Source organism: Scyliorhinus torazame, chromosome 9 (genome assembly GCF_047496885.1).
Source record: "Scyliorhinus torazame isolate Kashiwa2021f chromosome 9, sScyTor2.1, whole genome shotgun sequence".
Lineage (NCBI taxonomy): Eukaryota > Metazoa > Chordata > Chondrichthyes > Carcharhiniformes > Scyliorhinidae > Scyliorhinus > Scyliorhinus torazame.
The window spans coordinates 77,826,838-77,853,421 of NC_092715.1; the positions used below are offsets into that span (position 1 = coordinate 77,826,838).

At 46.5% G+C, this 26,584-nt stretch overlaps 1 protein-coding gene across 3 annotated transcripts in view; it reads right to left on the reverse strand.

The window, feature by feature from the left end:
• Positions 1-26,584, reverse strand: part of LOC140429339 (xanthine dehydrogenase-like) — a 452,003-nt gene that overhangs the window by 115,314 nt on the left and 310,105 nt on the right. For all 3 annotated transcript variants that reach the window (XM_072516190.1, XM_072516191.1, XM_072516192.1), the window contains 4 exons: positions 21,687-21,763; positions 11,735-11,817; positions 9,981-10,173; positions 221-438 (listed from right to left, as the gene is read on the reverse strand). In XM_072516190.1, coding sequence (XP_072372291.1) covers positions 221-438; positions 9,981-10,173; positions 11,735-11,817; positions 21,687-21,763 — 571 coding nt within the window. The remainder of the gene's footprint in view (positions 1-220; positions 439-9,980; positions 10,174-11,734; positions 11,818-21,686; positions 21,764-26,584) is intronic.

Genomic DNA, 26,584 nt, shown 5'->3' on the forward strand with positions numbered 1-26,584 from the left:
CCAGGGGAGAGATTGATTTGAGGGAATAATGGGTTCGAACCAGGGAGGATGGATGTGAAGCTTCGGGATTAGGATGAGAGGGGGATCAAGGAAATTGAAAATTCTTTGTTTGTTTGGCGTTGTTTTTGTATTGTGAAAATGTTGAAAATTTGTCAAATAAAAATACTTTTAAAAAAGAATGTATACATGCTTTGACAAAACTAAGCAGTGGTAAACTTACATTTCTCACAGGTCCATTTGCAACCTTAAGCAAGTGACGAGCTATAACGCTGTAGGATGGTGATTGGTCAGAATACCGTTTCAAGTAGTTGATGAGCGAACTCAGGGTGATGTTGGAAGACACCTTTAAACCACTAGGTTCCATAGTGACATTGTAGAGGTCAGGGATTCCTTTCACATCAATGAGGACTTTATAAGGCCCATCTCCCTTGTAGACACCTGTGAGAAAATTATGAAAGGATGCATTTTTCTTAATTCTTTGAAATTGTTTGGACGATAGAGAAGCACCAAAATTCTTTGGGTCTTCTAAGAAGGGAATGGGAGCACATGGAGAAGGCTGCAAATTAGGCCAGCTAAAACCTTCCCTACCTGCTTCCGCAGAGCTTGATCGAGGCAGCTCATGTCAGAGAGGATGCGGCCATGTGGATGAGTTAACTTTTTTTTTTACCCAGCTATTTTGTGCCCTCTCAGACTAGTGAACCGGATCCCACACCCCACCCTCTCTCAACTTCTAAACTCCACAATACAACCCAACTGGCGACCTGCCATTAATGTGTCAACATGTAAACGCCCTGATTCCAGCAAGGTTAGAATCAAAGGTTACCATCGGGTAAACCCTGGCACAAATCTTAGAATGTCAGTTTCAAAAAATGCTTGACTCCTAAATTGGACAATTTCTAAGGTTAAAAGAATGCTGTCGGAAATATTAGCCTCTCGTTACAATAGCCATGAGCCACTGACTTAGAAACAAACAGCAGTGCAAGTTTGTTTGTTGATTCAATTTTGGATTGGATTGGATTTGTTTATTGTCACGTGTACCGAGGTACAGTGAAAAGTATTTTTCTGCGAGCAGCTCAACAGATCATTAAGTACATGAGAAGAAAAGGGAATAAAAGAAAATACACAATACGGCAACACAAGGTATACAATGTAACTACATAAGCACCAGCATCGGATGAAGCATACAGGGTGTAGTGTTAATGAGGTCAGTCCATAAGAGGGTCATTTAGGAGTCTGGTGACAGTGGGGAAGAAGCTGTTTTTGACTCTGTTCGTGCGTGTTCTCGGACTTCTGTATCTCCTGCCCGATGGAAGAAGTTGGAAGAGTGAGTAAGCCGGGTGGGATCATCTTTGATTATGCTGCCCGCTTTCCCCAGGCAGCGTGAGGTGTAGATGGAGTCAATGGATGGGAGGCAGGTTCGTGTGATGGACTGGGCGGTGTTCACGACTCTCTGAAGTTTCTTGCGGTCCTGGGCCGAGCAGTTGCCATACCAGGCTGTGATGCAGCCCGATAGGATGCTTTCTATGGTGCATCTGTAAAAGTTGGTAAGGGTTAATGTGGACATGCTGAATTTCCTTAGTTTCCTGAGGAAGTATAGGCGCTGTTGTGCTTTCTTGGTGGTAGCATCGACGTAGGTGGACCAGGACAGATTTTCGGAGATGTGCACCCCTATGAATTTGAAACTGCTAACCATCTCCACCTCAGCCCCATTGGTGCTGACAGGGGTGTGTACAGTACTTTGCTTCCTGAAGTCAATTACCAGCTCTTTAGTTTTGCTGGCATTGAGGGAGAGATTGTTGTCACTACACCACTCCACTAGGTTCTCTATCTCCCTCCTGTATTCGGACTCATCGTTATTCGAGATTCAGCCCACTATGGTCGTATCGTCAGCAAACTTGTAGATGGAGTTGGAACCAAGTTTTGCCACGCAGTCGTGTGTGTACAGGGAGTAGAGTAGGGGGCTAAGTACGCAGCCTTGCGGGGCGCCGGTGTTGAGGACTATTGTGGAGGAGGTGTTGTTGTTCATTCTTACTGATTGTGGTCTGTTGGTCAGAAAATCGAGGATCCAGTTGCAGAGTGGGGAGCCAAGTCCTAGGTTTTGGAGCTTTGATATGAGCTTGGCTGGGATTATGGTGTTGAAGGCGGAGCTGCAGTCAATAAATAGGAGTCTAATGCAGGAGTACTTGTTTTCGAGATGCTCTGGGGATGAGTGTAGGACCAGGGAAATGGTGTCTGATGTGGACCGGTTGCAGCGGTATGCGAATTGCAGTGGATCAAGGCGATCTGGGAGTATGGAGGTGATGCGCTTCATGATCAACCTCTCGAAGCACTTCATTGCGACTGAAGTCAGGGCCACTGGTCGGTAGTCATTGAGGCACGTTGCCTGGTTCTTCTTTGGTACCGGTATGATGGTGGTCTTCTTGAAGCAGGTGGGGACCTCGGAGTGGAGTAGGGACAGGTTAAAGATGTCCGCGAATACCTCTGCCAGCTGGTCCGCGCAGGCTCTGAGTGCACGACCAGGGATCCTGTCTGGGCCTGTCGCCTTCCGAGGGTTCACTTTCAGGAAGGCCAATCTGACTTCGGAAGCTGTGATGGTGGGTATGGGTGAATTATGGGCTGCTGGGGCACTCGCCAGCAGATTGTTGGTTACCTGCTCGAACTGAGCATAGAATGCATTGAGTTCATCGGGGAGGGGTGCGCTGCTGCCAGAGATACTGTTCGGCTTCGCTTTGTAGCCCGTTATGTTGTTTCCTCCTTGCCACAACCGCCGAGAGTCTGTCTGTGACTCTAGCTTGGTTTGATATTCTCTCTTGGCATCTCGGATTGCTTTGCCGAGGTCGTACCTGGATTTCTTGTATAGGTCAGGGTCGTCTGCCTTGAACGCCTCAGATCTGTCCTTCAGTAGGGAGTCAATCTCGCGATTGAGCCATGGTTTCCGGTTGGTGAACGTACGTACTGCTTTCTTGGCACGCAGTCGTCCACACCTTTGCTGATGAAGTCTGTGACGGTGGTGGCATACTCATTTAAGTTGGTCGCTGAGTTCTTAAATATGGACCAGTCCACTGTCTCTAAGCAGTCACGTAAGAGTTCTTCTGTCTCCTCGGACCAGCACTGCACAACCTTCTTAGCTGGATTCTCCCGCTTGAGTTTCTGCTTGTATGCCGGGAGAAGGAGCACCGTCTTATGGTCTGATTTCCCAAAGTGCTGTCGGGGGATGGAACGGTAGGCGCCCTTGATATTTGCGTAGCAGTGGTCAAGAGTGTTGTCGCCCCTGGTGGGACAGGAGATGTGTTGGTGGAATTTTGGCAGTACACTCTTGAGGTTGGCCTTGTTGAAGTCTCCGGCCACGATGAACAAGGCCTCCGGGTGTTCTGTTTCGTAGTTGTTTATTACTGTGTATAGTTCGTCCAGCGCCTTCCTCACTACTGCCTGGGGTGGGATGTAGACCGCTGTGATAATGGCTGAAGTGAACTCACGTGGACGATAATATGGGCGGCACTTCACGTTCAGGCATTCCAGGTCTGGGGAGCAGTAGGTCGCCAGAATCTCCACATCCAAACACCAGGAGGAGTTGATGAGGAGGCACACCCCTCCACCCTTCGCTTTGCCTGATGATGCCGTGCGGTCCGCCCGGTGAATTGAGAAGCCTTCAGGTTGTATGGCACAGTCTGGTGAGGTGGGGGTGAGCCATGTCTCTGAGAAACACAGCACACAGCAGTCTCTTACGTCCCTCTGAGAGGTAAGTCTGGCGTTAAGTTCATCCAGCTTGTTTTCGATCGCTTGGACGTTTGCCAGGAGTATGCTGGGGAGAGGGGTCTTGAAACCGCTTCAGTCTAACCTGCAGACCGCCTCGTTTCCCTCGCTTCCTCGGTCGGCGGCTGCTGCTGGATGATCCTGGGATCCGATGGCAGATGTCAGCTCTTGTGGAAGGTAGGTGGCTGCGTCTGGCGGGGTCCAGGGTGCTGGCGGGGAACAGGGCGCTGTTTACGTATCTGGGGTTGCGTCTGGCAATGCCAGACAACGCCTGTTTTCACTTCATTCTTGCCAAAGTCAGCAAAAAAAACACACGCATTGTTGGCACTGAAAATTGATATCTGATAATGTTTTATTAAAAATATTTCTTTGTTCTTCACCTTTTTTATATTTTCTCTGATACTTACACCTGCTGACAATAAACAATAATCAGTAACAAATATGTCAATCCCCATATCAATAACAACGATCCGATCCTCCCGCCAAACCCCAAACATTAGTCCGCATATTCACATAAACAAATGACAAAAAGGAATCAAGAATCACCAATAGTCACCATCAACACACACCGCCCCCCTCCACTCCCACCCACCCCCCCAACTAATGTTCGATGTTATCCAGTTCTTGAAAGTGCATGATGAATAATGCCCATGAATTGTAGAACCCCTCCATCCTTCCCCTCAGTTCAAACTTAACCTTCTCAAGAGTCAAGAATTCCAACAGGTCCCCCCGCCACACCAGGGCACAGGGTGGAGAGGTTGCTCTCCATCCCAACAGGATCCGCCTTCGGGCGATCAACGAGGCGAAGGCTACAACATCTGCCTCCGCATCCGTTTCCATCCCTGGCTGGTCCGACACCCCGAATATGGCCACCCGGGGGCCCAGGTCCAGTTCCACGTGCACCACTTTAGAAATTGCCCTAAAAACCTCCTTCCATTAATCCTCAAGCTTTGGACAGGACCAAAACATATGAACGTGATTAGCGGTCCCCCCCCTCCCCCTCGCAACGTTCGCACACATCTTCTACTCCTTCAAAGAATCAGCTCAACCTCGCCCTCGTGAGGTGTGCTCTGTATACCACCTTCAGCTGAATCAGCCCCAACCTCGCGCACGAGGTGGAGGCATTCACTCTCCGGAGCACCTCACACCAGAACCCCTCCTCCATATCCTCTCCCAACTCTTCCTCCCATTTTGCTTTGATCCCTTCCAGTGGTGCCTTCTCTCTTCCAAAATAGCTCCGTAAACTGCTGACACTACCCCCTTCTCCAGTCCCCCGATCGTCAGCACCTCCTCTAGCAATGTGGAGGCCATCTCCTCCGGGAAGTTCCGTATCTCCTTTCTGGCAAAATTTCGAACCTGCATGTATCCAAACATTTCCCCCTGCTCCAGCCCATACTTCGCTTCCAGCTCCTTCAATCCTGCAAACCGACCACTAAGAAACAAATCTTTCAGTGTCTTAATCCCCTTCTCCTCCCATTTCCGAAAATTTCCATCCCACCTCCCTGGCTCAAATCGGTGGTTCCCCCGAATTGGCATTTCCCTTGACCCTGCCCCCAACCCGAAGTGTTGGCGAAACTGCCTCCAAATTCTCAATGAAGCTATTATTACCGGACTCCCTGAGTACTTCCCCGGGGCTATCGGGAGCGGCACTGTTGCTAGTGCTTTCAATCCCGACCCCCTGCACAAACTCTCCTCCGTTCTGACCCACTGGGAATCAGCCCCTCTTACCCAGCTCCGCACCTTCTCCACATTTGCCGCCAAGTAGCAATACATCAGGTTCGGAAGACCCAAACCCCCTGCCTGCCTTCTCCTCTGTAGTAGCACCTTTCTAACTCTGGCCACCTTCCCTCCCCATATGAACGATGCAATCCTTCCCTCAATCTCTCTGAAAAAAGCCTTTGGCAGGAAAATCGGCAGGCATTGAAAAATAAACAGAAATCGCGCGACACGTTCATTTTAACCGCCTGTACCCTACCGCCAGTGATAGAGGGAGACTGTCCCACCTTGCCAGATCAGCTTTCAATTTCCACACCAAACTAGAAATGCTGTACCTGTGAAGCCGCCCCCCACTCCCGGGCAACCTGCGCCCCCAGGTACCTAAAGTGAGTCTCTGCCCTACGGAATGGCAGCCCCCCACCCCTGCCCCCACCCCCGGCCGAGACATCACAAAATACTCACTCTTGTCTAGATTTAGTTTGTATCCCGAGAAAGACCCAAACACTCGAAGCAGCTCCAATGTTCCCCATAGCGACACACTCGGTTCCGACACGTATAACAGCAAGTCATCGGCATACAAGGACACCCTATTCTCTATTCTCCCCCGCACTATTCCTTTCCATACCCCCAAACTTCTTAATGCAATGGCCAACGGCTCAATCGCGAGTGCAAACAGCAGGGGGGGAACATAGGACATCCCTGCCTAGTCCCAAGGTGGAGAGAAAAGTATCTCAAGCTGATGTTGTTTGTGCGGACACTTTCCCTCGGCTCCTTATATAGTAGCTTTACCCAGTTCACAAATCTTGGTCCAATCCCAAACCGCTCCAGAACTGCCATCAAGTACCCCCATTCTACCCGGTCAAACGCCTTCTCAGCGTCCAGTGCCACAACCACCTCTGTTTCCTTCCCCTCTGCTGGTGCCACAACGACGTTCAATACCCTTCTAACGTTTGAAAAGAGCTGCCGCCCTCTCACGAACCCCATCTGATCTTCATCTATCACCTTGGGGAGGCACTCCTCCAGCCTACCCGCCAGTACCTTCGCCAATACTTTTGTGTCCACATTCAGAAGTGATATGGGCCTATACGATTCACAGTCCGTCGGATCCTTATCTTTTTTTAGCAACAGGGAAATCGATGCCTGCCCCAATGTTTGTGGCAACACCCCCTTCCCTACTACCTCTTCAAACATCCCCACCACCAGGGGTGCCAGCTTACCCTTGAATTTTTAATAATATTCCACCGGAAACCCATCCGGTCCTGCCACCTTCCCCGACTGCAGCCTCCCAATCGCATCCTTTATCTCCTGCTTCACTATCGCTCCTTCTAATGTAGCCCTGTTCCCCTCCCCTAGCCTCAGGTACTCCAACCCATCTAGAAATTCCTGCATCTCACGGTCTCCCCCAGGTGACTCTGACCTGTACAACCTCTCATAAAATTCCACAAAAACCTTGTTAATTAGATCCGGAGCCACCAGCAACTTCCCTGCCCTATCCCTCATCTGCACAATTTCCCTTGCCGCTGCTTCCCTCCGGAGCTGACCTGCTAACATCCTTATCTCCATGTTCGTAAACTGCACCCCTTGCTCGTCTCAGTTGGTGCACTGCCTTCCTGGTAGATAGTCGGTCAAAGCTCGCCTGTAGTTCCTCTTTTCCATCTTTGCTGGGTCCCCATCCTCTGCATAACTCCTATCTACCTCCACCATCTCATCTATTACCCTCTGCCGCTCCAACCTCTCCTCTTTGTCCACCCTGGCCTTAAACTAAATCACCTCCCCCCTCACCACTGCCTTTAGAGCCTCCCAGGCGACCGCCTTCGACACCTCACCCGTACAGTTGAAACCTACATATTCCTTAATTACCTTTTCAATTTTGTCACAGAATACTTGGTCCCCCAAAAGTCCCACATCTAATTCCCACCCCGGCCTCTGCGCTACTCCCTTCTCCAGCACCATATCCACCCAATGCGGAGCATGATCTGACATTGCAATTGCCGAGTATTCCGATCCCTTAACCCCAGCCAGCAAAGCCTTGCCCACCACAAAAAAGTCGATCCGCGAATAGACCTTATGGACTGAGAAAAATGAGTACTCCCGCTCCCTTGGGTGCAGAAACCAACAAGGGTCCACCCCTCCCATTTCCACCATTAGCCCAGCCAACGCCTTCGGCCCCCTGATGGGACCAGCGAGCGCGGCCGTGACCTGTTCAACCTTGGCTCCTGCACCAAGTTCCAGTCCCCCCCCACTATCAGTTTGTGTGTGTCCAAGTCGGGAATAGCCCCAAACACCTTCTTTGCGAATCCCACATCATCCCAATTGGGGACGTAAACACTTAACAGCGCCACTAACCTCCCCTCCAGCGCCCCTGTCACAATCACATATCTACCCCCCTAATCTGCCACCACCTTCTCCATCTGGAAGTGTACTCTTTTGCTGACCATTACCGCTACCCCTCGAGCCCTTCCGTCAAGTCCAGAGTGAAACACCTGACTAACCCAGCCCTTTTTAAGTCTCACCTGGTCTTTCACCCTCAAGTGAGTCTCCTGCAGCATTGCTACATCGGCTTTCAAACTTTTAAGATGCCGAAGCACCCTTGACCGGAACTCCTAACCCCTCCTAACCCCCTCACGTTCCACGTGACTATCCTAACTGGAGGTCTCTCACCCCACCCCCCACCTTTCTTATCCACCATCATCATACCACCGGGCCCTGCCCCATGAGCCTGACCCGCCCCTATCCATTATTAATATCGAACCACGTTCCCTCCTCCCAAACCCCGCCCCCCACATTTCCTCTCAAAAAACATCTCCCAGCATCAACCACCCCCCCCCTCCCCTCGCCTCGTAGGCCCATCGAAACCTGCTAACCAGGCTCCAATGTCCGCAGCCTTCCTCTCACCTCACCTCCGTTCACTAGCCTACTTTAGTTAGCTAGCGCGGGTGGGTTCCCCTGCCAAGATGTACCGTCCCCTCCCACCCAGTCCCAGAGAAACAAAAAACAAAAACAACAATCAAACCCATACAATATAACCGTCGCAACACAGAATGCCAATCAACCCAATCAATAACTTGAACTCTGTAACAATGTGAAGAGAAGTAAATTACAATACACGTCAGTAAAAAGAAAGTTATGACATTTATACATTTTCCAGCTCCCCAATCACAGTCCACTGTCTCTCTTCCAGCTCCGCTCCTCATGTCTGTCCCAAGCATTCCGCCCTCACGAATGCCTCAGCCGCCTCCACTGTCTTGAAATAAAAGTCTTTGGCATCATACGTCACCCTCAGCTTCTACGGGTATACCATACCAAATCGCACCCCCTTTTTGCACAGTGCTGCCTTCACTCGCCCGAACGCCACTCGTCTTTTTGCCAACTCCACCATCAAGTCCTGATAGATCCGAACTCCAGCACCATCCCACTGCACCTCGCGCTTCTGCTTCGCCCAGCTTAACACCTTCTCCTTCATGCAGTACTTATGGAAGCAGATAATTACTGCTCTTGGCGGCTCATTCACCTTGGGCTTCGGCCTTAATGACCGATGAGCTCGGTCCAGCTCGTACCGGGAGGGGTTCTAACCCTCCCCCATCAGCTCCGCCAACTTCTTAGCGAAGTACTCTGTTGGCCTTGGGCCCTCTGTCCCTTCGGGCAAGCGCACAATTCTCAGATTGTGCCGTCTCGAGCGGTTCTCCAAGTCCTCGAGCTTTGCTCGGAGTCCTCTGCTGACCTCCACCACTCTCCGCAGCCCGTCCCCCATCGAGGTGAGCTGGTCGCTGTGCTGCGACACGGCCTCCTCCACTGCCTTCATCTTCTCGCCCTACTCTCTCACTTTGGCCGATGTCTTTGCCACAGCTACCCTCAATGGGACAATTGCCGCCTCCACCAATGATTTCAATGCGACCGCCGTCTCTTCCTCAAAGCCTCCATGTGCCTCGCAAATTGCTTTTCCAGCTCCACCGCCATCACCTCTTTGATATCTGATGATGTTGCTGAGCTGTGCACTTTTTGTCCTCAGAATTTGCTGTGCAGTACAACTTCTCTACTGTTTATCTCACCTCCCCTGCTTGCACTCACTCAACCAATGTTTGACCAGTCAACTTACGTCAGTCATTATAATGGCAATATTCCCCAGAATGCTTTGCATTCCAAAAAACACTTTATAGCAAGGACAAGACAGAAGGTATTTGTTGAAAGTCATCAAAGGACACAAAACAATTCAAAACTGGCAGATAGCAAATAGGAGAAGAGGGGGGGGGGCACAATGACAGCCGTGACATAAAAGATTAGCCCACTTCACCAATTAAAGTTTGTAAGCTTATACAATGAATGAAAGCAGAAGAAACCAACTACCAGAAGTTAATTAATAACAGGCAAAGAGTTTGTCTCTTGTTGATATCACATCTGCAAAGTATTTTTCATATGGGCCATTAAACTAAGTGGAACATTTTTTTAAAAACGTTTCTGAGAACAGATGGAACTTTAAATCTGTCACTGCACAATTCCATCTCTTTGGGTACCTTTGGCAGTGTCTCCATGTACAAATCTGACGGCTTCATGGGAGTGCTCCTGCATTATTAGATACAGCTGAGTTAGCGTTGTGGGCTGGTACCATATTATTCCATCCTTTGAGTAAAGCATGCTGGTGGTGCCCTCTGCTGGATCAATACAAGGTACACAAGGGCGCTTCGTCTTGGGACATCTCAACAAATCCTTATAGAGTACAAATAGACACAAAATAGAAACATCACAAACTGCTCCACAATACCGCCAGATTTTAAAACCTGGAAAGAAAGTCCAGCAAAACGTGGGTCATGGCACTGAAATTGCCACAGTCCATTCAAGCCCATATTGCACCTGTTCACTCTCCTGTTAATGCTTAACGGTTTCATGGTGTAATTTAAAAGACAGGATTTACTCTCAATGTTCTTGGCAACATTGTTAATTGAACCAACGCTACCATAAAACCAGATTAATTTGACATTTAACTTTTATTGCTAATTTTTGCAATCATGCTGAGCACAAAATGACTAACATGTTTATGTAACAATCATCATATATTAAAGTAATTTATATCATACGAAATGTTTCAGAAGTTTTCTCCGGTATGAAAAGATGTGATATGAATGCCGGTTCTTTCTTTGCTCCCTGTCCACTTGAAACAAATTTTATCCTCATGTTCAAATTCCTCTATGGACTCACCTCTCCCCAACTTTGAAATCACCTTCAATCTTACAATCTTCTGGGTACTCTGATTTCCTTCAACTCTGGCCTCTTGAGCATCTCCGCATCTTTTTCTCACCAAAGGCAGCCATGCCTTCAGTTATTAAAGCCCTAAGCTCTGGAATTCTCTTCCTATGCCTCAAAGCCTCTCTCTTCTTTTTAACATTCTTCAAAACCTATCACTTTCATCAGTCTTTTAGTCACAAACTTAAAAATTCCTTTTAATTTTCTGTCAATTTCTGTTCGATTACACTCTTGAAGTGCACTGGAACATTTTGCGACATTAAAGCTGCCAAATAACTGTCTTCTGACTAATCCATGAAGGAATGCAGTTCATTTGTTGTGAGTTTATTTAGTTATTTCCTCTTATCAAAAGGAGAATTTGTGTTCCTGGTACGGTGACATTGCCTATTTTATAATGAAATTTGTGAATGGGGATATTCAATGGCAATTCACATCTTTGTCCATTCCTGCACTAAAAGGATGTTGGGTAGGGGGAGGGGGTGTGGGGGGTGCTGCTTCTGAGAGCCCTCGTCCCCAGCCAGTGACCCCCTTCTCATCACCCTCTTCCTATCCTCACTCACCTTTGGTGTGGATTCCTTGTTGATCTCAGGCCACTAGTAGGTGCAATTACTGGCACCTGCCATCACTCCTGGCAGTGTTGATGGGCAATGAAGAACTGCCGGCCTCTGATTGACTGGCAGCTCTTCACAAGAATATTAGCCTCGGGGTCATAAATGCTGGGAAAGTCCCAACACTGGCCTGTTAAGTACTGATGGGCACTTAATTCCTGCTGGCCTTCCTCAACAGAGATGACATGGGGCCCCTGCCAGTTCAGCAACAGGGGAACAAAATCCCACCGACAACATTAAATTCCACCCTGAATATGGGAAATAAAAGGTGGCTTTGTTGACGCTGCCCAGATACAGATTTTTCTTTTTAAGTGATAGTTCCACCAAGTTACAGTCTTAAGACCGACCCAAATCCAAGATTTAATTTTGTTATCAGCATCTCAATAGACTATAATGAACCATAATAGTTTCCGTTTTACCTCTATATCAGTAAAGGGTCCTCTCAGCCTTGTGCCTGTATCCTTTACAAAAGACTTCATGGCATCTAAAATAGGCCGATAGCCTGGATTTAATTAAAGAGAAATTAGTCAACAAAATTAGTAGAATATTTCCTTCATGTTGGATGATGGCTTTTATATTCCAATGTAACAATTATAAGAAAGTTAAAAATGTTGAAAGGTAAAATTAAAAAGTTAATTCAATCCAATTAACCCAAAGAAAAGTATTTTTATCCATTACTTTTCATTTTCCACTAACTAATAACTGATATGTCACCTACTGTGGCCTTCTCTTGGCCAAAATCATTTACTCTTCATTGATTTATTCAAGAAACCTCGATACTCTACAATGTGTTCAGCTTTTCAATTATTTAGGAGACTGGTTTATTTCTTCTTTTCTAGAGTGACAACAGCAATAACCTTGTATTTATACAGCACCTTTAACATAATGGGCAGGATTCTGCGATTCCCCAGCCGCGTGTTTCTCAGCCGCATGCCATTCGCTGGCAACGGGATTCTGTCTTCCCGCTGCTCGTCAGTGGGATTTTCCATTGTAACACCATGCCGCTGCGCAACCCGCTGGCGGGGGTGAGCTCCCCGTGGGAAAAGTGAATCACAACAACCGGAGAATTTCAGCCAATATGTCCCAAGGCACTTCATAGTGGCAATAATAACACAAAAGATAGGAGCAGGAGTGGATCACACAGCCAGTCAAGCCTGCTCCACCATTCAATATGATCATGGCTGATATTGGGCTTCAGTTCCAACTTTCCCACCCGCTCACCATATCTCTTGATTCGCTGAGACATCAAAATCCCAGCCTTACATATATTCAACCACGGAGCATCCATAATCCTCTGGGGAAGAGAATTCCGAAAATTCAAACTCCTTTGAGTGAAATTATCGCTCCTTATCCCAGTCCGAAATGATCAACACCTTAACCGGAGACTGTGTCCCCATGCTTTAGATTCCCTGACCAGTGGCCATATCCTTAGCAATTACACTGTCAGACCACTTCTGAATCTTGTACAGTATGCTTAATTGATATCATCTCTCGTTCTTCTAAAGTCCAGAAAACATAGGCCCAATTTACTCAGCCTATCATAGGACAACCTTCTCACCCCATCTAATTCACCAATCTCGTGAAATTTCACTGCACTGCCTTCTTCAATGCATGCATACCCTTCCTGAAATATGGAGACCAAAACTGCACACAGTAACCAGTTGTGATCTCACCAAAACCCAGCAAATTGTAGCAAAATGTCTTTATTCCTGTCCTCCAAATGCCTTTGCAATAAAGGCCACTGTGCCTTTTGCCTTCCTAAATACTTACTGTACCTCCATGTTAACTTTGTGTTCCTTCTGTAAGCACATCCAGGTCCCTCTGAACATCAATGTTTACAAGTTTCATGCCTTCCAAAACTATTCTGCTTTTCTTTTCTAATGGCCACATCATACTCCATCTGCCATCTTATAGAAATATAGAAACTTGGAGCAGAAGGCCATTAGGCCTTTCCAGCCTGCAACGCCATTCAAAATGATCATGACTGATCCTCTATCTCAACGCCATACCCCTGGGTTCTCCCCATACACCATGATGCCTTTAGCGTCTGGAATGAATCTATTTCTTCTTAAATACTATCAGTGTCTTTGGCCTCCAGTCTTCTGTTGTCAAGAATTCCAAGGGTTCATTAGCACGAGTGAAGAAGCTTCTTCTCATCTCAGTCCTGAATGGCCTACCCAGTATCCTGAAACCCCTTTTTCGAGACCCTCCAGACAGAGGAATCAATATCCCTGCATCCAGTCTGTCCAGCTCTGTCAGAATTTAAGATGCTTCAATTAGATCCCCTACCACTTCTTCTAAATTCCAGTGAGTACAGGCCTAGTCGACTCAAACTCTCCTCAAACAACAATCCTGCCAACCCAGGAATCAATCTGGTGAACCTTCACTGCACTCCCTCTATTTCAAGTATAGAACACAGAACATTACAGCGCAGTACAGGCCCTTCGGCCCTCGATGTTGCGCCGACTTGTGAAACCACTCTAAAGCCCATCTCCACTATTCCCTTATCGTCCATATGTCTATCCAATGACCATTTGAATGCCCTTAACGTTGGCGAGTCCACTACTGTTGCAGGAAGGGCATTCCACGCCCCGACTACTCTCGGAGTAAAGAACCTACGTCTGATATGTCTTATATCTATCTCCCCTCAATTTAAAACTATGTCCCCTTATGCTAGACATCACCATCCAAGGAAAAAGGCTCTCACTGTCCACCCTATCTAATCCTCTGATCATCTTGTATGCCTCAATTAAGTCACATCTTAACCTTCTTCTCTCGAAGGAAAACAGCCTCAAGTCCCTCAGCCTTCCCTCATAAGATCTTCCCTCCATACCAGGCAACATTCTGGTAAATCTCCTCTGCACCCTTTCCAATGCTTCCACATCCTTCCTATAATACGGCGACCAGAATTGCACGCAATACTCCAAATGCGGCCGCACCAGAGTTCTGTAAAGCTGCAACATGATCTCATGGCTCCGAAACTCAATCTGGGTGGCAACTTTCAGGGATCTATGTACATGGACACCGAGATCTCTCTGCTCATCCACACTACCAAGAATCTTACCATTAGCCCAGTACTCTGTCTTCCTGTTATTCCTTCCAAAATGAATCACCTCACACTTTTCTGCATTAAACTCAATTTGCCACCTCTCAGCCCAGCGCTGCAGCTTATCCATGTCCCACTGTAACTTGTAACATCCTTCCGCACTGTCCACAGCTCCACCGACTTTAGTGTCATCTGCAAATTTACTCACCCATCCTTCAACGCCTTCCTCCAGGTCATTTATAAAAATGACAAACAGCAGTGGCCCCAAAACAGATCCTTGTGGTACACCACTGGTAACTGGACTCCAGTCTGAACATTTCCCATCAACCACCACCCTTTGTCTTCTTCCAACTAGCCAATTTCTGATCCAAACTGTTAAATCACCCTGAATCCCATGCCTCCGTATTTTCTGCAATAGCCTACCGTGGGGAACCTTATCAAACGCTTTACTGAAATCCATATACGCCACATCAACTGCTTTACCCTCATCCACCGGTTTGGTCACCTTCTCAAAGAACTCAATAAGGTTTGTGAGGCATGACATACCCTTCAAAATACCGTGTTGACTATCTCTAATCAAATTATTCCTTTCCAGATGATTATACATCCTATCTCTTATAAACCTTTCAAAGACTTTGCCCACAACAGAAGTAAGGCTCACTGGTCTATAGTTACCGGCGTTGTCTCTATTCCCCTTCTTGAACAAGGGGACAACATTTGCTATCCTCCAGTCTTCTGGCACTATTCCCGTAGACAAAGATGACTTAAAGATCAAAGCCAAAGGCTCAGCAATCTCCTCCCTAGCTTCCCAGAGAATCCTAGGATAAATCCCATCCGGCCCAGGGGACTTATCTATTTTCACACTTTCCAGAATTGCTAACACCTCCTCCTTATGAACCTCAAGCCCTTCTAGTCTAGTAGCCTGCATCTCAGTATTCTCCTCGACAACATTGTCCTTTTCCTGTGTGAATACTGATTAAAAATATTCATTTAGCACCTCTCCTATCTCCTCGGACTCCATGCACAACTTCCCACAAGTATATTTTTCTCTTAGATAGGGACCACAACTGCACATAGTAACCGGGTGTGGTCTCACCAAGACCCTGTGTAGCTGCAGTAAGACATCCTTGCTTCTACACTCAAGTCCTCTTGCAAAGAAGGCCAACATACCATTTGCTTTTCTGGCTACTTGCTGTGCCTGCATTCTTGCTTTCAATGACTGGCGTACAAGCACACCCAGGCTCCTTTTTATGTCAACATTTCCCAATCTGGCACCATTCAAATAATGCTCTGCCGCTCAGTTTCTCGGTTTGAAGTGAATAACGTCACATTTATCCATTGTACAGAATCTGCTATGTATTTGCCCACTCACTCAACTTGTCTAAATCCTCTTAACATCCTCCGCACTACTTGCATTCCCATCAGGTTTTATGTAGTCTCATTGTCCTTAACCTGCAATATACCTTGGCAACCTATATCCTCCTAACAGATAAAAATTCCAACAAATGTTTTATCATTATATCATTTGGGGGCAGCACAAGTGGATAGCACTGTGGCTTCACAGCACCAGGGTCCCAGGTTCGATTCCCGCTGGGTCACCATCTGTGCGGAGTCTGCACGTTCTCCCCGTGTCTGCGTGGGTTTCCTCCAAGTGCTCCGGTTTCCTCCCACAGTCCAAAGACGTGCGGGTTAGGTGGATTGGCCATGATAAATTGCCCTTCGTGACCAAAAAGGTTACGAGGGGTTATTGGGTTATGTAGGGTGGAAGTGAGGGCTTAAGTGGGTCGGTGCAGACTCGATGGGCCAAATGGCCTCCTTCTGCACTGTATGTTCTATGCTCTATTAGCAAACCCTAGATACATTATGTGGTATCTTCCATCTCAGCCATTAATAGATTTTAAATAGCTAAGACCCCAGCACTCAACCTTCGGGCAAACCTCTAGTTGCAGTCTGCCAACTTGAAAATGCACCATTTATGCTCACTCTTTGCTTGCTGCCAGTTACCCAATCCTCAAACCATACTACTCTATTACCCACAACTCCACAAGCCCTCATTTATGTAACAGCTCGTTCTTAACTGAGTACTGGTGCCAGTGCCCAATACATAGTGTTAGGTTCTAGTGCGTTGCAAAGATTGAGTCAGTGCACCAGAGAACGTCTAGTTCATGACTAGTTAAAGATTTATTATAATTACAATAACGTGGGAAGGAAAACAATACTACTACTAAACTATGAACTGTTAATAACTAGAATATGAGAGCTAACACTAAACACGACTATCCAGGACGACCTCTAACCCCAGACTTCTCGAGGCTGCAGTGTCACGTGGTACATCTCTACTGCCACCTGCTGGTTGGAGCTCTGACACGTTAACATATAGAATTGCTCGTCCATATCATTACATCCCCTTTCCTTTAGAGTTTAGTAAAATTCCTTTCTTGTCTGACGGTCGTGGCATATTCAGTATTGTCTGTATCTTCACTTGATCTGGTTGTACAGCTTAAGCAGACAACTTGTCCCCCAGAAACATAATTTTGTTATCAAATTGACACTTGGCTTTGTTCAACCTGGGCCCATACTTCTTAATACTGCGTACCACTTTGATGAGTCTGTTGTTGTGTTCTTCCTTCGTAGAACCGCGTACAATTATATTGTCAACACACACAGACTCCTTGAATACCTTCCACAATGTGCTCCATTGCCCTGTGAAAGATTTCAGATGCGGATGTTATCCCAAATGGCATTCAAAGAAAACAGTAGAGCTCAAAGCAGAGTGTAAAAGCTTCATACGCTCCTCATCCAATTTGAGTTGACAAAAACGCTGCGATGCATTCAGTTTACTGAAGTATATAGCACCTGACATTTCACTCATAATCTCTTCATGTTTTGGCATTGGATAGTGTTCTCACTTGATGTTGGCATTGAGGGCTTCAAGATCTATACAGATTCTTAAATCGTTATTGCGTTTCTTCACGCACACCATTAAAATTACCCAATCTGTTGGATCTTCGATTTTCTTAATCGCCCCTAGATTCGTCATTCTATCAAGTTCAGCTTTCAGCCGATCCTTTAATGGTGCTGGTACTCGCCTTGCAACATGTATTACAGATTGTGCATGATCCTTCAGTTGAATCTGATAAGTAAATGGCAAAACACCGAAACCTTGAAAAATTTCTAGAAATGCTTGCACTGTGCGCAGTCAAAACACAGTCAGCGCTGTATACTCTTTTGACTAATTCAAGTGTTTCACAAGCTTCCACACCCAGTAACGATTCACGCTCTGTGGCTGCAATTGAAAATTGCACTTTATGGGTTCTATCTTTGACTTGAACTTCAAGCTCACACACACCAAGGGAACAGAGTGCTAACAACCACAGATACTTTTGGTATAACTCATCTTTCATTCTCTCACTCACTCCACAGTACAAATATTTCCCACTTTCTATGTCTTTTAGCTTTGGCAAAGGGTCATCTGGACTCGAAACATCAGCTCTTTTCTCTCCTACAGAAGCTGCGAGACCTGTTGAGATTTTCCAGCATTTTCTCTTTGGTTTCATTACACATAGTAACCCTTTCTTCCCATAACACCTTAATAACTGTATCCTTCCACTCCAAGCTCCTCTCCAGTGTAAGATGTCCATAACCCTCGCACCAGGCAGGCAACACAACCTTTGGAGCTCTCAGTCTATGATGGTCTGAATGGCCTCCCCCATCCACAACTACTTTGGGAGCAAGGATGGGAAATTATGACAGTGACCTGTTGTCTCCGAGAAATCATGAGAGCGAACTCATAACTCTCATACCCAAGTTTCATTTCTAGAAAGAAAATCAATTTAAAAAGGATGTCCTTTCCATCGATGCTGTTATGATACTAATGCGTAATATGCCCATATTAAATTCCTTTCTCCACAATTTTAACACAGTACGAAGTCTTACAACACCAGGTTAAAGTCCAACAGGTTTGTTTCGATGTCACTAGCTTTCGGAGCGCTGCTCCTTCCTCAGGTGAATGAAGAGGTCTGTTCCAGAAACACATATATTGACAAATTCAAAGATGCCAAACAATGCTTGGAATGCGAGCATTAGCAGGTGATTAAATCTTTACCGATCCAGAGATGGGGTAACCCCAGGTTAAAGTGGTGTGAATTGTACCAAGCCAGGACAGTTGGTAGGATTTCGCAGGCCAGATGGTGGGGGTTGAATGTAATGCGACATGAATCCCAGGTCCCGGTTGAGGCCGCACTCATGTGTGCGGAACTTGGCTATAAGTTTCTGCTCGGCGATTCTGCGTTGTCGCGGGTCCTGAAGGCCGCCTTGGAGAACGCTTACCCGGAGATCAGAGGCTGAATGCCAATTTTAACACAGGCAGCAGATCATTTAAAACAAGCAGGTTAACATTTATATAAAGAAGCAAAGGGCAAAATAACAAAAAATATTAATCATTTGTGCAATTTCTATTGTGAATTTTAGAATTTGCCACAGAATTCACCCACTTATTTGAGGAAATCACATATTAGGTGTGACAAATTTGCAAATTGTGTGGATGATGCAATGTTCCAGTTAGCATCTTGGTGATATTAAGGGAGCACTTAGGAGGCAGTGATCATAATACGGTCGAATTCAATCTCCAATTTGAAAGAAAGAAGGTAGAATCAGATGTAAAGGTGTTACAGTTAAATAAAGGTAACTACAGGGGCATGAGGGAGGAACTGACAAAAATCGACTGGGAGCAGACCCTAGTGGGAAAGACAGTAGAACAGCAATAGCAGGAGTTTCTGGGAGTAATTGAGGACACAGTACAGAGGTTCATCCCAAAGAAAAGAAAGGTTATCAGAGGGGGGATTAGGCAGCCATGGCTGACAAAGGAAGTTAGGGAATGCATCAAAGCAAAAGAGAAAGCCTATAATGTGGCAAAGAGTAGTGGGAAGTCAGAAGATTGGGAAGGCTACAAAAACAAACAGAGGATAACAAAGAGAGAGATAAGGAAAGAGAGGATCAAATTTGAAGGTAGGCTAGCCAGTAACATTAGGAATGATAGTAAAAGTTTCTTTAAATCCATTAAAAACAAACGGGAGGCAAAAGTTGACATTGGGCTGCTCCAAAATGACGCTGGTAATTTTGTGATGGGAGACATGGAAATAGCCAAGGAACTGAATAAGTACTTTGCGTCAGTCTTCACAGTAGAAGACACGAGTAATATCCCAACAATTCCGGAGAGTCAGGGGACAGAGTTGAATATGGTAGCCATCACAAAGGAGAAAGTGCTAGAGAAACTAAGAGGTCTAAAAATTGACAAATCTCCGGGCCCAGATGGGCTACATCCTAGAGTTCTAAAGGAGATAGATGAAGAAATAGTGGAGGCGTTGGTAATGATGTTTCAACAGTCACTGGAGTCAGGGAAAGTACCAGAGGATTGATAAATCGCTGTTGTAACCCCACTGTTCAAGGAGGGAACAAGGAAAAAGATAGAAAATTATAGGCCAATTAGCCTGACCTCGGTTGTTGGCAAGATTCTAGAATCCATTGTTAAGGATGAGATTTCTAAATTCTTGGAAGTGCAGGGTCGGATTAGGACAAGTCAGCATGGATTTAGTAAGGGGAGGTCATGCCTGACAAACCTGTTAGAGTTCTTTGAAGAGATAACAAATAGGTTAGACCAAGGAGAGCCAATGGATGTTATCTATCTTGACTTCCAAAAGGCCTTTGATAAGGTGCCTCATGCGAGATTGCTGAGTAAAGTAAGGGCCCATGGTATTCGAGGCAAGGTACTAACATGGATTGATGATTGGCTGTCAGGCAGAAGGCAGAGAGTTGGGATAAAAGGTTCTTTTTCGGAATGGCAACCGGTGACGAGTGGTGTCCCGCAGGGTTCAGTGTTGGGACCACAGCTGTTCTCTTTATATATTAACGATCTAGATGACGGGACTGAGGGCATTCTGGCTACGTTTGCCAATGATACGAAGATAGGTGGAGGGGCAGGTAGTATGGAGGAGGTGGGGAGGCTTCAGAAAGATTTAGACAGTTTAGGAGAGTGGTCCAAGAAATGGCTGATGAAATTCAACGTGGACAAGTGCGAGGTCTTGCACTTTGGAAAAAAGAATAGAGGCGTGGACTATTTTCTAAACGGTGACAAAATTCATAATGCTGACGTGCAAAGGGACTTGGGAGTCCTAGTCCAGGATTCTCTCAAGGTAAACTTGCAGGTTGAGTCCGTAATTAAGAAAGCAAATGCAATGTTGTCATTCATCTCAAGAGGCTTGGAATATAAAAGCAGGGATGTACTTCTGAAGCTTTATAAAGCATTAGTTAGGCCCCATTTAGAATACTGTGGGCAATTTTGGGCCCCACACCTCAGGAAGGATATACTGGCACTGGAGCGGGTCCAGCGGAGATTCACACGGATGATCCCAGGCATGGTAGGCCTAACTTACGATGAACGTCTGAGGATCCTGGAATTATATTCATTGGAGTTTAGGAGGTTGAGGGGAGATCTAATAGAAACTTACAAGATAATGACTGGCTTAGATAGGGTGGACGTAGGGAAGTTGTTTCCATTAGCAGGGGAGACTAGGACCCGGGGGTACAGCCTTAGAATAAAAGGGAGTCACTTTAGAACAGAGATGAGGAGAAATTTCTTCAGCCAGAGAGTGGTGGGTATGTGGAATTCATTGCCACAGAGGGCGGTGGAGGCTGGGACATTGAGTGTCTTTAAGACAGAAGTTGATAAATTCTTGATTTCTCGAGGAATTAAGGGCTATGGAGAGAGAGCGGGTAAATGGAGTTGAAATCAGCCATGATTGAATGGTGGAGTGGACTCGATGGGCCGAATGGCCTTACTTCCACTCCTATGTCTTATGGTCTTATGGTCTTATATGCCAAAATGATGAGGTGGATGCAATAAGTCACATGAAGGAAACATCAAATATGACGAAGTGAGGGAACCAAAGAAGAAACCAATACCACTGGGTGTAGCAACCTGGACCATCAATTCTGTCAGTGGCATTCAAACCAATACACAGCTTGTAACAAAATCAGTCACATGAAATTTATCAAAACAAGCCCCAAGAGTTGCTTTTCCTCAGTACAGCGTGATTAAATACAGTCAGGTACAATTGCAGTGCAGGGCTCAGAACAGCCACAGGGACTACGATCGCTTTATCAGCTGATCAAGTAGAACCACTTAATGGACAAGGGCACCCAGCAGTCTTTATGGTAAAGCATTCAACACTCAATAAAATAGAACAAGAAGATGAATCCATTATTTTTATCCCTGAAACTCTTTCAAGATGCTGCATACATTATCCCAAATAATTGCTCATACAAACCTGTACATCTGCAGACATTGCCATCAAAGTTATCTTCCACTTCCTGAGCACTCGGAGTTGCATTGTTCTTCAGAAGCCTGAGGAAGAAAGGAATGCTAGAGTGCAAGTGACAAAAGCAACGATCCAAAATCAATACAAAATCATCTAGCATTTCTATTTATTTTGAATGTTATCTTCGCCTTCATTAATCCACAGACTCTTGCTGGAGTTTGAGTCCCTGAGTGCCAGTGGCTCCACAGAACCTCTGTCATATAGCTTACTGAATGCATGAATAAATGTTGGTGTATTGACCTTAAATGGCATTTATACTTACCAGCCTTCATAGAATCATGGAATCCCTACAGTGCAGGAGGCCATTCGGCCAATCAAGTCTGCACTAACCCTTTGAATGAGCACTCTACCTATGTCCACTTTCCCGTACACCCTGCCCTATCACTGCAATTCCCTGGACACTAAGAGACAATTTATCATGGCCAATCCACCTAATTCGCACATCTTTGGACTGTGGGAGGAAACCGGAGCACCCGGAGGAAACCCACACAGACACAGGGAGATCGTACAAACTCTACACAGTCACCCATTGGCGGAATTGAACCTGGGTCCCTGGTGCTGTGAGGCAGCAGTGCTAACCACTGTGCTGCAGTGCTAGCCATTCTTCTGTGAGTGTAACCATAGTCTCTATTAAATCCCCAGTTAGGAGAAGCCAACACTTGAGAGTTAGGATTGGCACAGACAAGGAACTAAACATACTACAATAAAAACAGAAAATGCTGGAAATACTCAGCAAGTCCAGCAGCATCTGTGCTGGGGCAAACATTTAGGCATGTACTCTTTCATAAAAACTGGGAAAAGTTAGAAATGTATTGGGATTGAAGCAACTGAATGAGGTGTGTGTGGAAGAAGAACAATAAAAGGAAGGTTTGTGATAGGGTGAAAAACAGAAGAAATTAAGACCATAAGATGAAGGAGCAGAAATAGGCCAGTCACCACATCGTGTCTGCTCCACTATTCAATTAGATCATGATGATCTGATGTGATAATCTTCAACTCCACTTTTCAGTCTTATCCCCATAAACTTTGATTTGCTTACTGATTAAAAATCTGCCCATCTCAGTCTTGAACATAATTAATGATCCATCCTCTACAGCTTTTTCCAGTAAAGAATTCCACAGGTTCATAACCCACTTGAGAGAAGTGTGATGAGCACTTGTGCTCGGCACAAGTGTGATGGGCAGCACGGTAGCCTTGTGGATAGCACAATTGTTTCACAGCTCCAGGGTCCCAGGTTCAATTCCAGCTTGGGTCACTGTCTGTGCGGAGTCTGCACATCCTCCCCGTGTGTGCGTGGGTTTCCTCCGGGTGTTCCGATTTCCTCCCACAGTCCAAAGATGTGCAGGTTAGGTGGATTGGCCATGATAAATTGCCCTTAGTGTCCAAAATTGCCCTTAGTGTTGGGTGAGGTTACTGGGTTATGGGGATAGGGTGACGGTGTTGACCTTGGGTAGGGTGCTCCCGGTGCAGACTCGATGGGCCGAATGGCCTCCTTCTGCACTGTAAGTTCTATGATTCTATGAATATAAGAAATTGGTATGTATATTTTATTTTATATCTGTTACAGTAATGTTTTTAAAAGCCTGGGTTAATGTATAGATTGTTGCAGTAATATTATTAAAGAACCTAGGTTAAGGTTTCCAGACTGTGCTAAAACTGTAATTAATAAGTTGTAAAAGAGTGATGTAATTATTTATTCAAACCACTTACTTGGTGATCGAAAATGGGCTAATGGAATAGTATTTATATTTTGGTTGGTTCCTGGGGTATAGATAATTTGAGGAATTGCATTTAGTCCTAGCTAAGCAGGTGGTGGGACATTTTAATAGGATACAGATGCTATAATTAATGGGGGAGGAGCCAGGTCTGTCGGTAGTTTGCAGTTTTGCCAAATGCTGTTAGGTTGAGCAGCAGGGTCTGACAAGACAGAAGTGTACTGGATCTGCTCTTGAAAAGGTCTCTATCCAAAAGGTCCCTACACCAAGAACCGCAAATAAACCTGCTGTGTTAACTTTATTTGTAAGTTGCATCTGAACTGTACTGGGCTGCTTAATTTGAATTAGTAGCAAGTGTAGATAGTAAGTTAATGTTTTTCCACTTATTTAAGAATTGTTTAACTGTTAATTGTAAAACTATTTATTTGATATCAATGTGGTTAATTCTGTGTTTAAAGTAAAGCTTGTTTTAACATAAAATGTACCCACGGGTCAGGGTCACCACTCTTGAAGTATCCTTTCCTCACAGTTTTACAAAGTGAAAAATTGTTTGGGGTTCTCATCTGGTATCCTAACAGGTGAAGTTTCTTCTCATTTCTGTCTCAAATAGGCGAACCCTTACTCTGAAATTATGCCTTCTGGTACTCGACTCACCCACAAGGGGAAATCAACCTCCCAGCGTCTCCACTGTCAAGCCCCTGAGAATCCTATATTTCTCAATAAAGTCACCTCTCACTCTTCTAAACTCCAATGAGTATAGGCCCAACCTCTCCCCATAAGAAAATCCCTCAATACCCAGGATCAACCAAGTGCACCTCCTCTGGACTGCCGCCAATGCCAATATATCCTTCCTTAGATCAGGGGACCAAAACTGTTCACAGTATTCCAGGTGCGGTCTAACTGCCTTGTATCGTTTTAGCAAGACTTCGCTATCTTTATACTCCATTCTCTTTGAAATAAAGGCCAACATTCCATTTGTCTTCTCTAATACCTGCTGAACTTGCATGCTTTTTGTGATTTATGAATGAGGACCCTCAAATCCCTGTGTTGCAGCTTTCTGTCATCTTTCTCCATTTAAATAACATTCAACTCCTTCATTCTTCCACTCACTTAACCTGTCTATATCGCTATGTAGACTCTTTCTGGCATCCTTGCCATTTGCCTTTCCACCTATTTTTGTGTCATCTGCAAACTTTCATTTCCCTCATCCAAGTTATTGGCACACCCACTCCTCGGCAGACCGGCGCCGTATTTCCGCACATGCGCGGGGGTTCTCTTTTCCGCGCTGGCCCCCGGGCAATATTGTGGAGCCCTACAGGGGCCCGGCGCGGAGGAAAGAAGGCCCCCCATGGAACCAGCCTGCCCGCAGGATCGGTAGGCCCCGATCGCGGGCCAGGCCACAATGGGGGACCCCTCCGGAGTCGGATCCCCCCCGTGACCGCCCAGGAATGCCCCCGCAAACTTACCTGCCAGGTCCCGTCGTGTGTGAGGCGAGTAATTCACGCCCGCGGGACTGGGCAAAACTGGACGGCCACTCAGCCCTTCGGGGCACAGAGAATCGCCGGGGCGGGAGGCCACTGTCAATGGCCCCCGACCGGCATGGCGGGAATCCCACAGGCCCCCGAAAAACAGCGCCGGAAAATAGGGCAACCGGCGGCAGGGCGGGATTCGCGCCTCCCCCCGGGGATTCTCCGACCCAGCGCAGGTTCGGAGAATCCCGGCCATGAATTCTATTCTACCACAACAGCTGGTGAATTTAAAATTAGTTGATAAATTAGGAATAAGAAGCTGATATTATCGTGACCATGTAGCTACCGGATTGTTGTTAAAAACCTATCCGGTTCACAAATGTCCTTGAGGGACAAAAATCTGTCAGTTTACCCAGTCCAGCCTAATTGTTAATCTGGACCTACATAGCAATGTGGTTTACTCTTAACTGTCCTCTGAAATGGGCTGGCAAACCATTCAGATGTCAAGAAGGTAGCTCATTACCACCTCTAGGGCAATTAAGGATGGGCAATAAATGCTGGCTTTGCCATCGATGCCCATGCCCCATCAATTAATGTGAATTAGTAAAAATACATTTCAAAATAAAATCTTTAAATTTTCCTGTACTATCTAATGTCTTTGTCCACCTTTGCTCTTCCTTTTATTTGATGGCCTCAGTCACTCTCACAAGCTTGAAACTGGGGGTACAATTCAACGGAAAGGTTTCCAAGTGTGGTAGCGAGCGGGAAATGCCTCAAGCTTTCGAACGCTCGACTCAGTGAGGCCATCATCGGTATCAAATGTTAAATTGGCCACTTAACGAGGCCCCACAGGCTTCATGCCGCATATGATTGTCCCGCGGCAGATTCGCCGGAAACGGGTCCACCAGCCCACTGCCAACAAGGGGGAGCGGCATTTAAACCGATCCCGCAGAGAAAATCCCCACACAGCTCGCAGCTATGCCATCAAGGAGACGAACCACACGATTCGGGAATACCGGCCTGGCCAGATTGTTGGACGTGGTAGAGGTCAGATGGAATGCCCTGTTCCCCCGAAGGGTTGGAGAGCGGAGGGTCAGCCACAGGGCAGTCAGTGTCGTCTGGGATGAAGTGGCAGTGGTCGTCAGCTTGGGGAGCATCACCGGGAGGACCGATATCCAATGCCCGATGAGGATCAATGACCTCTACCTGGCTACACACGTGGGTTGGCACCAGCCTCCTGGCATCGTTCTGCCCAGCATCCACACCCACCCCCCGAGAATGCACCTGGCACTGCCCCGCCCAGCACCATACCGTGCCCCCGCCCACCCATGTCCAACAGTGCTGCTCACACCTGCCCCACGCCCCCCCCCCCCCCCCCCCCAATTTCCTTCCGTGCAATGACCGAAGCATCTGGTTCATGATGCCCCCTCTGTGTCCCCGCAGAAGAAGTTGGCACACAACAGACAGGAGAGGGCCCAGACAGGCAGTGGGGTACTGGACATCAGAGACCTCACCCTCTATGAGGAATGGGCCCTGGCAGTGGCGCGAGTGACCGTGGACAGATCGGCCACCGACGTAGAGGTTGGCGTAGGTGAGGATCCACCAGCCGCCACCCAGATAACCTGTCACATGTGAATTATTAATGCCAGACAGAATGATCCTT